Here is a 15994-nt window from a genome sequence, read left to right on the forward strand (position 1 = left end):
TTTAGAGATGCAAAAAGTTTTTGGATTTTAGGATACTCTGGAAAGTTGGATGTAGCAACAAGCCTCGAAGCAGAAATATGGGCTATTTATCGTGGAACAACCATCATTCATGAAAAAGGTTGGAGAAATGTGATAATTGAAACAGACTGTCAAGATGCTGCCAACCTCATCAATGAAGGAGCTCATCCAAACTGCTCTTACCGTGCTTTTGTGGAAGATATTAAATTCCTTACTTCTCGTATGGACTGTATTATCAAACACATTTTTCGAGAAGTCAATCAGTGCGCAGATGCCCTTGCTCATATGGGGGAAAACCAGGTGGAAGATTTGAAGATCTATGAAGACCCCCCCCTATTTTGTTAAGGCCCATTTTAGTGGCTGATATGGTTGGAATTGTGTATGAGAGGGATTAACCCTCTCTTTTCTTTTCTTTTTTTCTGTTGTTTAACTTTGCTTATTACCTAAAATATATATATATATATATATATATATATATATATATATATTAAATGTTGCTTCTTAAAAACAGCTCTAATCTTTCACATTTTCTTTTATCAAATTTAAGGCCACGTTTGGCAATTTTTAATTTTAGTCAACAAGTCAAAAAGTTATTATAAGTTGTTGCATCACTTTTTCTATTTTTTTATACATTTTTTCGTAAAAAGTCAAAAAATTACTAAAATAAATAGTACTCAAAAAATTATTTTCAATTCTTTTATCAAATGTTCATCAAATCAAGAGTAATTTTTTTTCATAAAATTTGAATTTGATAAAGAATAAAAAAGATGAAGTATTAAAGGTGATTTTTTTCGTCAAATTTGATAAAAAAAGTGAAATTTAAAATAAAAAAAATCTATAAAAAAATTGAAATAATTCATATCAAATTAAATTTTTCTTATTCAAACTAGAATCAAATTAAATGAAAAAATTAATAAAGGGTTTAGATATGGTTCAAGATAAGTCAAAGGCTTCAATAATAAGGAAGTAGAGATGATCCAGTACATCACAACCTTCCAACACCAATGCTTTATATTCATGAAGAAATAAAAAAAAAAATTTAAATTAGTGATAAAATTTTAATTATTAAGGACATAATTTTTTTATATTATAAATATGTGATTATTTTTAAAAAGTTGTCCTATACTCATTTGTCCATGTTGATTGAAATTAGAGATATTCATGCAAAGACAAGTTGGAGGGACGTGTATCTCTCTACACGTTAACTAATCAAACACATAACTATATTTTGATTCTTCCAAGATTTTGACTTTGACTTTCAAGCAATAAGTGACACCACACCACCATAAATTACAACTCTAATTTTGACCTATTTTGAGAGATGGGTTATAATCCACTTCTTATATTATAATCTATTTCTTCTTTTACAAAAAAATTACTATAAGTAACTTTTTATTAAAAAGTTGATTATAACAATCTTTTCAAAATAGCCCTTTGAAATTCTAAAAGAATTTCTAATGATGTGGTAAAAAGTGATATCTATATGTGACGTAATGTGTGTATCTTTATTTTATTTTATTTTATTTTATTTTGGTTATATTATTAAAGCTTTTTTTAAAACTCCAAAATTATAATTCTCTATCATTGTTGTATTTATTTATGCCCAAGAATTACAAATAAATAAATAAATAATAATCAATCATATCCACTTCTAAATAATAAAATAAATTTAAACTAGCACTCGATCCGTATAATATATATATTATTTTTTAAAAAATATTTAATGGTATAATGTGTGTTATAAAAGAATAATTTTAATTTTAATTTAAAATTAAATTAAATTAAAATTAAAGTATGATTTTAATTATTTATTTTGATAATATTCTATAAAATTATTACTTGAATACTTATATATATGGATAAATTACACTCATCTCCCATGAGTTTTTTGACAAATATAGAGACATGTGCAGGGCGGCCTTGGCCTAAAGCCAATAAGGCTTGTGCCTTTGGCCCCACAATTTTGGCCCAAAAAAAGGGCCCCCAAATTTAATAAATTGTTATAGGCTCAACCTTTTTTCTTTTCCTTTCTTTTCTTTTTTTGTTTTTGTTTTTGTTTTAGGATCAATTTAAAGGTCCCAAAATGTTTTATTGGGCCCATGGTTGGTTTAGTCCATATTTATGTGGTTTGGCCCATATTTATTAAAATAAAAATATATAAAAAACAAAAAAAAAAAACAAATAAAGTGTTTGGGCCAGCGCAAACCATATATACAATATACAACATTGTTCACTAAATATATGAAAGTAAATTTTAGTTTATAATTTTAATGATTATATGTGCAAGTATACTTAAATAAAAAATTTGTGAATACTTATCATTTTAATCATAAATTTTTTATTAAAAAAAAATATATTAGAGGGGCCCCATTTTCATAATTCACCTTAGGCCCCACAAATCTCAGGGCCGGCCCTGGTCTTGTGGTTTGAACAATTACACAAACCTCCCATACTTTAACTGACATTGTCTAGATTCTCTCATTCCGTCAAATTAGAACAAATGGTGTTTCTCACCCTTCATTTTGAGCACAAAAAGACGATAATACCATTCTCCCCTTTGTTTACGTTATACAGTAATTAAATCATGTATTATTTTTTAGGATTTATTACTCTTATTGCCCCTGCTTTTTTGGATTCAATTTTTTAAAATATTAAAAAATGTTTAAGAAATTTTTATTTTTTATTTTAAATATATATTTTTTATTTAAATAATTGTTATTTTTTTTATTTTCAATAATTTAGTTTATTTTGTAAATATTTTAATTTTTTAAATTTTAATATTTTAAACTTAAAACACAACTTCACGCTCAAATCATAATTAAACACATAACTCAAAACTCAATTCAAAAATTATTTTCAAACCTCATAACCAAACACATTACTCGAAACTCCATACTATTTTCAAAACTCTACACTTAAATAGTAACCAAACACATAACAAAAAAAAATTAAAATATTTAAAAATATATTTATAAAATAAAATAAAATATTTTAAAAAATAAAAATATTTAAAATAAAAAGTTAATATTTAAAATTAAAAAAATTTAAATTTTTTAAATATTTTTTAAAAAATATAGCACATAAATGTATGAAATATAGTGTACATTAAAATAAATAAATATTTAAAATATAAAATATTTACCCTAAAAAAATAAATCCAAAAAATTTCAAAATACAACTCAACTTTTTTCAAAACTTATAACATACAAATTTTCTCTTTTCAAAACTCAACTCAAAATATAGCTCCACACTCAAATCGTGATTCTAAAAATAATTTTAAAAAATAAAATAATAAAATATTTAATTTTTTTTTCTTTTAAAATAGAATTTAAAATTGAGTTTAAAAAAGAGTTTTAAATTGAGTTTTGAGTTGTATTTTTGGTTATGAGTTTTGAAAATAATTTTTGAATTGAGTTTTGAGTAGTTTTGAGTTATGTATTGGGTTATGAGTTTTGAAATGATTTTTGAAATTTTTTAATTGAAATTATGATTCTAAAAGAGAACCAAACATGCTTCTTTGTTATTGTTTGGTTACTTAGGCCTCGTTTGGGAACCCTCATTTTTAGCTAAAAAGTCAAAAAGTTAGTAAATTAGCCAAAAAGCCAACAACCCATACCAAAAAGTCAAAGATTCTCTTTTCTCTCTACTTTTTGTACATCTTTTCGTAAAAAGTCAAAAAGTCATCACAAACATACTAGGTTTTTTTAGCTCATATTTTAGCCAAATAGCCAAAAAGTTACTAAATTAGCATGTTCCCAAACGAGGCCTTAATTGTTTACGTTTCTAGTGTTCACATCATTATAAACTAAAATTTTGATTGATGTAACACTATAAAGGGTGAATTACATTAACAGTTCCTATAGTTTAGAGTTTGTGTCATATTGGTTCATGACTTTTCAATTATAATACATTTGATCCTAAATTTTGAATTTTGTTCCAAATAAGGACAATTGAAGATACCATTGGATTTTTCAAGGGCAAAATCGTCAATTTGATAAAATATAAACTAATTTGACAAAAATAAATGTCAAAAAAATATTATTGAATTTTTAAAAATTATTTTTACCCACCAAAGATAAAATTATGTAAAATTGATAAATCTGTTAGACATTTATGTTTTTACTAAATTAATTTTTATTATATGTTTGGATGATAATCATGTAATGGGTGGTTATTTTTTTTTTATTAAATTAGTTTCTGTTTTTCCAAAACTCAAATATGACGACAACTTTGATATCATTATTAAACCAATCCATTAAATCAAAAAATCCAAAACTAAAGATATTTCATATATTAAATATATTGATTACACATTAAAAACTTAACAACTATACATTACATGATTATCATCCAAACATATAATAAAAATTAAATTAGTAAAATAAATAAATGTCTAAAAGATTTATCAATTTTACATAATTTTATTTTTGGTGGGTAGAAATAATTTTTAAAAATTTTAAATATTTTTTTGACATTTATTTTTGTCAAATTAGTTTATATTTTATCCATTTGAAGATTTTACTCTTGAAATTAAGTAATAGTATCTTTAATTGTCCTTATTTAGAATAAGATTTAAAATTTAGGATTAAATGTACCACAATTAAAAAGTCAAGGATCAAAATGACACGAGCTCCAAGCTATAGGAACTTTTCGTATAATTCGCCCTACTATAAAATAAATAAATAAGAATAAATTTTAAGATAAATTTTGATAGTTATGGATAACCTACCTGTTGTTGTGTTTTTAAATAAAAGGTTACAATTGTAAAAAAAAATAAAAAAAATTAAAAAGAGCACTGTTCTGGAAGTTCGACTGAACGACCGTCCGAACGTCTAGGTGGATGATGAGCAAACATTTGGTATTGTATATATAGATGAGTTGAGGACACTTGAGGGGCATTATAGGCATTTTAGTGTTTAGTTTTGATGACATTAGCAGGTTCTATGAAGTGTGTAAACGACGATAAAAAATGGGAAAAACTTGGCATTGTCAGGTAAAGTAGAGAAGATTACTGTAATTATTGAAATTACAAGGCATGTCTCTGTATTTGTCAAAAATTTCAAGGGAGGTAAGTGCAATTTACCCTATATGTATTAATTTTAGTTAAATTATTTGTATATTTTGATAATTTTAATTACATCGTATTATATAAGTGTAATTATCATATAATAATTTTGTATGATATATGTTAAATTATAAAATAGTAAAATAAATACTCATTTTTAATAAAGTAATAGTTAAATTAGAAAAAAAAAAATTAGTAATATAAAATTAAAAGTAATTCTAACTATTTAATTTTCTTTTATATTCATTTGGAAAATAAAATTATATAGAAATAGAAATTGTATATCATTTATTAAAAAATTTAAATACAAATTTGTTTTTGCTAAATTGTCATATAATGATTTTATGTGATATATATATTAAATTATAAGTTGATAAAATAAATACTCTTAATTAAATTAAATTACCAATTATATAAATGAAATTGAACAACGACTAACTAAAAAAGAATCACATAACATCTAAATTCCAAAAAGAAAAAATAATAAAAACATCCAAACGATAGATATATCTCATTGTGTGAAATGATTAATCGTCTGAAATATGATGTCAAAATATTAAAGAAATTACTGTTCAACAATTGAAAAATTATCTCCAGCAATAAATCCAAACTTTGAGGTTCCTCGAAAGTATCATTGTTATGCACTTTTTGAAAAAAAAGGAGGCAATTTAACATTAGAAAAAAAAAATCCTAATACCCTTGGAAGAATTAAGAAGAAAAACATAAAATGCAAAATTGATATTGAGTTTGCAAATTATCTCAATTTATCATGAAAAATATATGAAAAATAAATATTTGTCAAATAGAATCCATATAAAATAGATAGAGTTAATATAATTTAAATTAGATTTTGATTTATTTAGAATTCTATATGTAATTAAGAAAATACATGTTAATATTGCTCTCTTAAAAATAAAAATAAAAAACCTTTATAATGTGCTACCAAAGTATGAAAAAAACACTACTATATATATGATGTGATATTAAATTTGAAAGTAAAAGAAAGTGTTGAGTACTTCCCGTGGCGGAGGTACATAAGGCCTAGGAGGTCACGTGCCACCCTGAGTTTTAGGATTTTTTTTTTAAACATAAAGAAAATATTTTAAATAAAAAAATTATAAAAATATTATTTAAAGTAAAATGTCAGTGACATTTTTAAAATTATGAGAACAATGACAGTTATTTTGATTAAAAATAAAGAGACTATGATAAGTCTTATTATTATCTATAAAAATTTCAATATAATGGTGATATCTATCATTATAGACATGCAAACATAATTAATTTTAATAAAGATATGTAATTTATTAGATTGTTAGTTACATTTGATATGTAGAGTTTATCCTCCATATGTTTCTTTCCATTCATAACTAAAATAACCACTATATAAATTATAATCAAGCAACACATCTTCAATTATAAAAAATAAAAAATAAATAAAAAAATTACAATAGTTCACAACTAATATCAGAATGAGTCATAACTAACTATTACTTGATATATAATCAAAACCAAAATAACAATCACAAGAAATTATAACTAAATTATATCTAACACTATAATGTGTTATAACTAAAAACTATGAAAATCATAATTGCGACATATAATAGATATTTTGGGGATATGTTTTATAAAAATTTTCTATTAAAATATATCATTTCTATCTCAACTTATCTTCTTTTTTAATTTTCCAATCCACCTATAAAATAGTTATTCTCCAATATTTATATAAAATTTAATCTCAAATCCTTTAATTTAAAATTCATATTTATCCAAATGAACTCTTAATATTTAAATTTAGTAATATCTTATTATTATTTATTATATAATTAATATTATCAGTAATTTGTGCCCCTCTTCACTGAATTTTTGATTACGCCACTGACTACTTCCAGACGCTGAGCAAGTAGTATTTCTTTGAAATTTGACCAATTAGGCATATCATGCCGCCCACAATCATGGCTTAAATATAAAACACAGGAAATTCTACCACCACCAAACTCTTGAAAGATCCAAATAAAAAGGTCAATAGCTTAGTTTCCATTAAAAAAAAAAAACAAAACCCATGCAATATGTCTTGCAAGCGCCCATAACAAATATAAAATGAGAAGCGTCTTTCAATAGAAAATCACCAAGAAAAGGGTAAAGCAGACAAAAAAATGATTAAACTGACTACTTCAAGCATATAGATGGAAATCAAGCACACACTAAAATAGCCGTCCAAAACTGTATTTTGGATGGGCCAAAAAACAAAAAGCAAATTGAATTGTCCAATACAATTTCATCGGATATACAAATCCCTCTCTACTTATTTGGGTATTTCCCATTTCAATATTGAACAAAATAACGTATCAAGTTAGAGAATCATAGGAAGGATCCTCATCGTACTAATGAATCTAACATTGACAAGAATGCGAACATTCATTCATTATTTACCATGCAAAGACACCGATGTCATTTACCATGCTCAAGCATTAGCACCTGGAAAGAAGATGATTCAGTAAGATCAGATGCCAAAAATAATAATTCTTCAATGGATGACAACTCATGATCTACACAAGTTCTGCTAAGTATAAATCTTATGTTGTCTCTATCCATTTGCTCACAATGTATAGTGTGGTCACACATGCCCCGCACAGGCACACAAAGCTAAGATTCAATCTCATCATGGCTACTTACAAAAAAAAATAAAAAATAAATAATATACATATAAATTGCTATCATGGTTGACAAGAAAATGATGATGATAGACAAAGTGTTGGATGAGGAAAGAATTGAAGATTAGGATATCAATTAGGATTTAAACATTGTATTGTTTTATCTTTGATAACTTTTAATTAGGATTCTCTTGGATGCCTATAAATAGGCAATTATGCAACACTCAGACTATGGTTACTGAATTTTGGATATTGAAATCAGAAAGGGTTTCTCTTATTTTCGTTTGGTGTGGCCGTTCTTTTCTTTTACATTTTGTCGGCAGTCCAGCATCACAAGATCAGTGACCTGTATAGGCAAATCCCATAAACGCAAGTAGAATATTTCTTTCTAAGAATAGTTCACAATCATGTCTTAAAAATCCATGCCAACCAATAAACTTATGAAATCAAATGACACAGAAACACACAATGGATTCATCTATATTCCAAAGGGAAGCCTAACCTAGGCACAAAGGGTAACCATTTGATACCCTGCCCGTCGAGATAAATTAGAAATAGGATAAGTGAGTGGTACCTTTGGCTTTGAACACTAGAGCAGAAGTGTAAAGAATGAAATCATTGTGACAAAAGAATGAACAGTGATGTTCATTCATGTTGAAGGCGCAGCATCAAAGGAATGAAGAACTTGTTCCAGTATCTTTCTTCTATTCATGTCCAGAGGACTCTCTGGTTTGTCAGAGTGGGCAATATTAAGGATGTAGAGCTTCTTAGAGGCCACAAATGCAGCTGAAAATATCCTTTTTAGCCCTCCTCTGGTGCTATCAACTTTGTACTCAAACTCATACACTCGTAGGCCTCCCTTGCCTGATCTCTCTGAAACTGCAATTACCTCAGCGTCCTTTGTACTTTCCTGTACAAAGTGAAACTCATGAATACGGAAAACAACTTAGAACTTGCACACACAAAATTTATATATAGCTTTTTGTTATTATTTTTATTCTTAATTAAAAAAAAAGAAAAGAACAGCTGCAGATTGCTGAATCCAATATCATACAGTATGAAGCATATATACTTCTAAAAGGGAGACGTATCCATATTGTATCCATATCGGATATCAATACTCCTTGGATACTTACGGATATGTATCGGATACTTATTTTTACGAATTAGAATTGTAGCATTTCTTGCACAGCATTATGATATAATATAATTGCGAGGATACATATAAGAATATTTTTTCAATACTTTGCTTAGTACTTTGATAAGAAGAATATAGTAAGTAGAAGTATTAGAATTTGTAAAATTGACGTATCCTCATTGTATCATGCATGTCCTCTATAAATACATTGAAAATAAGGGCTAACGAGAGAAGATGACAACAATATAATTAAATATCAATAAATAAATAAGCAAATAAATTTACATATAACATTTTTGACTGGTGTAAAAAGGAAAAACGCAGACAAATTGTGAATTGTTCTGTTATCGTAATAGAAACACATTAGAATTGATATTGAAAATAAATATTTGAAAATTTAAAAAGTAAACTAACTACTGGCTTAAATTAATACACAATTCTTAAAAGTTAGTATTTTGCATTATAAAATTACAATGTGGTTTCTCATCATTCTTGATCTTATATGTAGGACTTCCAAAGGGGATGCACGGTTGGAATATGATGGGGAAGGGAAGGATAATGCTTTTGCCATGGTGGTAATGTGTAAGGGCTTACATTAGCGTAAGAAGGGTATTGAGCTAAGAATGCATATACTGGGCAACTATAGGGCTTATAAAGAATGAGAGGGGCTCATGGAGCTAACACAAGGTTTAGGGGTGGTAGTGTTTGGTCTTGGATGAGACGGACAACTCTTTGTTGGTTCAAGAAGGTGGAATGGATTTGATGGGGTTGGAGGTGGGGGAATCTGAGTTTGTTTCTATGGGTGGCCCAGTTGGAGTAGTGAGGGAGAGGATGGGGGAAAGAGTACCTCTTGCATTAATTAGCTCATCTATTTGATCCCAAAATTGCCTTTTAGCATGTTCATCTGACCATATTTAGGGTGCGCAGGCACTAATCAAGTTAATCATATTTTCTCTAAGTCTAATTAGCTTTATTTTGTCTCATTTTGTCACAATGGTTACTCAATTATCTTTAAGATGGTAAATCTACAATTATTTCTAGACCATTTATTGTGTCTATCTTATCGGTATAGCTAATTCTTTATTCTATTAATCTTGTTTTCTCACCCACCACTTAGTTACTTGTAAGCATGCTATATGTACCATGCTTCTAATGACATTATCTTTTAATCATAGTAGCTAGTATCTACTAATTCCATTGTTTTACATATTAATGTTGCTATATTTCAAGTTGCCAACTAGACCTACAATCCTGGACTAGCTTCTTTATCTGCACTCATCAATGTTGCCTATTTTACATTCCACCTGAATGTCGACACAACACTCCTTGAAGATTTTTTGAAAAGCCCAAAGACAAATGCTTAAGTCTTTACTGTTTCTTCAATTTCAAACCCCTCCCTCCTTATAACTTACAACAGTAAAACTTGATTCGACATAATTTATTTTGGTCTTGCTAAGAGGGCGAAACTCTAAAGTGTCTTCGCGGCTCTAAATCAGTTTACATTGATTAAGATCAGTAAAGAACATATACATGGGACTCTTCATACATCACATCCATATTACACAAAATAATGAAATCATATATGTACATCTACATGTGATTTTCATTAATCCCCCTAAATTGTTTGCTTTTTCCCTTTAGTACATAATTCAAATTGTTTCTTTATTTAATCAGTTCTATTCAGGATGGTCGGCGGAGCAAACAGAAGCAAAGCAACCGGGTTACCTTGCGCCTTTCAGCTTGAACAAGCTTATCTGCAACAAATTGAGGACTCCCAAATTCTTCAAGTTTGGTAAGACGAACAGGGTTAACCACAACACCAACATTGTTAGCTCCTTTGTTTGGCTCCTCAAACAGAACAGTTGCCCCTGCTTTATCAACCTAATTAATCATCCAAAAGGCTAACCACATTTACCTTCAGAAAAATAAGAAACAAACTGGATGTCAACCTTAATACCCATATTAAACAATTTTCAAAAGATACCCACAAACCCAAACACAAGTACACATGCATATAAACCAAATCAAACCAAACTAAACTAAACCTTGTGTCCCAATCAAGATAAATCATTTTTGACAACAATTGTATGCTGAGATAAATTAAATAAATTTATAGTGGCATCCCATGTTTATGTAATTACATAAATATATGTACACATACACACACACACACACACACACAAAGAGAGATAGATCAGAGGGAGAAAGACCTTAATCCAAGAAGGGGGTGTGAGGAGAGTGAAACCCTCTTTCGAATCAGTGTATCTTTGAAGCTGAAGATCTTCAGCCATGGCTATAGAAATGCTGGTGGTTATTGGTGATGAAGCAAAGACAAGTGCTACAATGGAGAGGCTGAGCATTCTCTTTCCCAAACAGATTGAGGGGTAATCTTTAGGAGTGTCTTTTGATTCTCTTGTGAATTTGTGGGAATAAGAAGAGGATGTGTATGCAGAGAAGAAGAGGAGACTTGGGCGAGGCCTCTGTGTTGTTGTTGGTGTGGCTAAGGGGAATAAGCAAACACCCGACACAGCCATTATTGCTGAATTTGATGATAACACCAGAGGAGGCTAGACCTAATCCTAAATCATATATGCCCATTTTTTTTACTTATTTAATTTTTTTAGACAATTTTATATATATAAAAATAAAATTTATAGTTTGACAATTGTAATAAAATAAATTTTAAATTTTATTAATTTAAATATTAATTTTTTGATTTTTTAATTTAAATTATTTTTCTATTTTCATTAATTAAAATTAATAAAAAAAATAGTATTTAAAACCTTAAACTCAATGTATATATATATATAAAATGTTTAAAAAAAACCTATTTTTGTTGAGTTTAATAACTAAAATAAATTTTTTTTATCAATTTTATTAAACAAAAATAGACAAATAATTTTGATAAAAAATAAATAAATAATTTAAAATTTCAATTAACAAAATTAAAAAACTCAAGATTATAAAATCTTTTTTTTTCTTAAATTATTTAAATATTTTTTTTATTTAAAATTATCTTTTATACGCTTAACACAAGTAACTAAAAATAAAAAAATAATATATCTTTGATGTTTGACTAGTCAAATAGCTATTTGCTGGGTAAAAACCACCAAAACTAAATTTGATAATTAGATTGATGGAATTGAAATTGGGCAATTTACTCATTATTTTAACTAAAAAAAATAATGAAAAAAAAAATTAAAAATAACTAGTTTGATGAACATGCTTCCTAATTATTACTAGCTGCCCCTTTCAAAAATGGGTGTTTCAAGATGGATGGAGCTTTTCTCATCATGAGAGAATTTAAGGGATCTATATAGGTCATCATGGGTTCCGTTTTAATAATCTGAATCGTTTATTTTTAAGGATCCTCAATGTATATTATTTATAAAAAATTACTTCTATCTAATAATCATAACTTTTTTTTTATATTTAATTTTATCGCATTTGTCTTTGAAAAAATGAACCATAAATATATTTTTGAAATTGACTATTCAATTTTTTAAGAACAAATGCGATAAAATGAAAAGATTACGATTACCAGATCACACTAAATTTTTTCATAAATAATATACATTAAAAGCTACAAAATGAAGTTTCGAATTATCAAAATGAGACTCGTGGTGGGCCTTACGAGCTCCTTTCTCATATTGAGATCCCAACATGAAAGAAATTCAATCCTAAAAAATTTTAATTGTTTGTACATAATGTATAAGAGTGCATGTACAACTAATTAAAATAAGAGCAAATTACATACTACATTTTTTGATGTTTGCTTAAAATATGGATTGTTCTATATATGTAGTTTGAAAAATTATAAATATTTCTTTATTTGAAATTTTTTATTTAACAGAATTAGCTAAAAAATGAAAATTTTAACTGTTTTCCTATGTAATAATAAAATTATCAAAATTATTAATTGAAATAAATTTATGATGTTATTAAAAATTGTTAATTGACTTAATAATTTATGAGTAATGATATATAGCTCTAATTTGAGAGTTTTAAATGGAGCTCTAGTGAGGTGGAAGAGAGAGAGTAGAGAGAGATAGAGAGAGAAGTGTAGACCCTACATTCACATGGGTACTTTTCACATCATTAGAGTTACATTTGAGCTCTCAAATTAGAGCTGTAAAACATTATTAATAATTTATTAATAAAAGACACCATTTATTTTAAATTAAAAATTTCAAAAGATAAGGATATAATTTCTAAAACTACATAAATAATTTATTTTTTAAGCAAAGCTTTTATAATTTAGGCATAGTTTGGGAAGTTGGTTTTGGTGAGTTAGGGGCTAAAATAGCCACACAAAAAAAAAAAAAAAAAGACTATTTTAGCCACAAAAAACAAAACATCAAATTCAACCCATAATCATTACACTCCTCTCTCACAAAAAAAATAAAAAAAGTCAAAAAGCCAAAAAATTCTTCCCAAATCAAACTTTTTAACCCCAAATTAAAATAACCAAAAAATCAAAAAGCTAACCCACTTCCCAAACAAAGGCTTATTCATAAAACAATGTTAAACAATACCCTTTTCAACGCACCCATTAGATAATGAAAAGCAAATTCTCAGCACTTCATCTGTTATCAAACATCTATTCCAAATCTAACTTTAAAATGAAAAAATTTAACAGCGTAATTATTATTATTATTATTATTATTATTAAGAGAATTTATCGATAAGTTTCATACATAAAATTTAAAATTCATTTAATCTCAAAATAAAATACTTATGTCAATTAGTCTTATATATTTTTAATTGTTATAAAAAAAATCTTATTTTTGTAAATCAACAGTATAACGCAACGGAATAAAAATTATGGTCATACCTTTCCTGCAGAGTCTAAATAGAAAAGATCTCGTGGGTAAATCACGTAATTCCTGAATCTGATCAGTCAACCCAGCAGTGGGGTGATATTACAACAGTGAATATCACCCACACAAATCACAGTGCAAACGGCTTTGATCGTTGTTTTTGGGAGAGAGTCAGAATATGGGAAATTTCTGAGTGTTTTATACTTGACAGGAGGGTCTCAATTTATACATGTATAGGGGAGAGAGGAAAAGCCTCCAGCCTTTATGGCTGGTCATTAATGCACCATTAACCTCTGCAATAAAGGCAGGAGTTACAAACCCCGTTAATGCAGGAGTTACAGTTATAAATTCAAAGCATTGAAATGGTCATGCCATATGGGCGCCCATTTCTAACATCTCCCACTCGCACATGAGTTGACATGACACTGCCACATCTCTATCTCAATCTCCCCAAAAAATGAACAGTCTCATACTAGCCAATGCACCGTGCGACCGCTGAGAACACCTGCATGTGGGAGCTCTATACTAGAAACTCAAAATGAGCCAGCATAGAGACATCAACCCAAAAAGAACAGAAATAGTGCCTCATATACCCTAGACCCATCTAATTACACCGGTCCACAAAAAAAAATCTCTAATCCCTAAAAAAAGAGCATATTTGACCCTCTCAATTCTTGCAATATATTCACACTCAATCCGCCTCTCATACAGAGCGATGTCAGTTGCCGGCAATGAATATACAATAGTGGTGTAATACTAGATGATCTTCCCTTTGCCCTCATGCCATTTAGTTTAAGATTGACCGTTTTCCCAGTGATGTCCCTTAAGGCCGAATCATACATGACCTCAGGCAACATACCAAAGTAGCAGAACATCAACCCTTTACCTCATGACATAGTCAAAAGTCACAAAAGGGTACATAAATGAAAGTCATATCAATAATGACATGTAAGACTCACACGGTGAGGAAGTAGGGATCCATTCTCTCACCTCATTACTCGGTCGCCAAGCACATATAGTATGAATACATGCTACGGTGGAGTAACTCTTCCATAAAGAGTGACGTCATACTCGATACATCGTACAGATATTAGTCTAGTTGCTTTCTAGCGCCTAACCTGAATTCTCTATTTGCTTGCCTTCTAGGCGCCAAATGAGATCTCGCATCTGGCTAATCATAACAGGCACAACATGGAAAGTGGGTACTAACATCCATGTTTGGTCCTTAACTTGACCTCATCTTGGTTATAACCAAGGCGACATACATAGTGGATGATTTAAGCCTCTCTTGGCTCCAAATAAAAAAATCACTAGTCTCATCCTTGCTCGCTCCCAAGCGCCAAGGGCGATTGCTCGTTTGAGTAAGCCAATCTTGCCTGCTGACATCATAATCTGCTAATCATTATGACATAAACCATAATAGTGTCAACATCCCATCATCTCAAAATAAGTGATCGATTTAAAAAAAACCACAGCTTGCGCAATTATAGATTCCAAACATAAGCCTTATCAGCACCTCTTGTGATAAGTATATACAACGGAATCCACCATGTGCGCCTCGTATGAAGTAATTTAAGATCACTACCTCTTGCACAATAACCTCTCTAAAGATATTTTGGTGACCAATTTGCGTTCATTCTTAATGCGCCCAACTAGCACAGATGCGCCCAACTAGCGCATTGAATCTTACAATGAGCAAATTAATATACTACTAGTAAAGCATTTTATCCACAGTCTAATGAGCAAGGTCAATGTCTAAACAACTCAGTTGACCATTTACCAAAGATAACACTTATCATGCCGAATACGCCCACATAGCTTACTTTAGGCTCCCACAACAAAGAAAAGATCAAGGAATATAGGTCATCTGTTTCTCCCAAAAACAATCCGAGGATTCACTCAATAGCTAAGGCTTTAGTTTTTACCGATAGGTAAGTCAATGGGTTTGTAATTTTGCATCTAGAATCGTTCTAGGATATTCCTTATGTAAGTCATCGAAGACAAATCGAGAATTTTCCTAAAACAATCCCTAAGGATCATACATCCGGGTATATAAATTACATCACCCATGTCCATCACATCTAAAATAGAGGACTGCCCACCCTAGGTGGCGACAACCTTATAAATTCCTGGCTCATAATGACTAAGTAAGGAAAAAACTTCTTTTGGACCATTGATCATGCCTCAGTGGTCTTCATCGATCATCGTTGGCCTATCATGGCTTGACGAAATCTAAGAACCACTGTTTGGATAACTGCTTTAGGCTGTAAAAGATTTATTGGAACTAGCAACTTTT

At 28.8% G+C, this 15994-nt stretch overlaps 1 protein-coding gene across 1 annotated transcript; it reads right to left on the reverse strand.

Annotated features, from left to right (window-relative positions):
- Positions 1-7243: 7243 nt before the first annotated feature.
- LOC114256953 (Photosystem II reaction center PsbP family protein) lies at positions 7244-11470 on the reverse strand. The gene is made up of 4 exons (XM_028196657.2): positions 11089-11470; positions 10604-10759; positions 8315-8650; positions 7244-7564 (listed from the first exon to the last, which is right to left on the reverse strand). The coding sequence occupies exons 1-3, from the start codon at positions 11410-11412 to the stop codon at positions 8390-8392; spliced, it is 741 nt and encodes a 246-aa protein (XP_028052458.1). The 5' UTR covers positions 11413-11470; the 3' UTR covers positions 7244-7564; positions 8315-8389.
- Positions 11471-15994: the final 4524 nt, after the last annotated feature.

The sequence above is a fragment of the Camellia sinensis genome, chromosome 1 (assembly GCF_055761805.1).
Source record: "Camellia sinensis isolate YWXY chromosome 1, ASM5576180v1, whole genome shotgun sequence".
In the NCBI taxonomy this organism is placed as follows: Eukaryota; Viridiplantae; Streptophyta; class Magnoliopsida; order Ericales; family Theaceae; genus Camellia; species Camellia sinensis.

What these genes read in the sequence shown, in the direction of transcription:
- LOC114256953 (XM_028196657.2), bottom strand. Translation starts at nt 11,412, where the DNA reads ATGGCTGTGTCGGGTGTTTGCTTATTCCCCTTAGCCACACCAACAACA. An exon ending in CACCCCCTTCTTGGATTAAG is followed by an intron (nt 10,760 to 11,088) that starts GTCTTTCTCCCT and finishes ATGATTAATTAG; the next exon opens with GTTGATAAAGCAGGGGCAAC. An exon ending in TTCAAGCTGAAAGGCGCAAG is followed by an intron (nt 8,651 to 10,603) that starts GTAACCCGGTTG and finishes CACTTTGTACAG; the next exon opens with GAAAGTACAAAGGACGCTGA.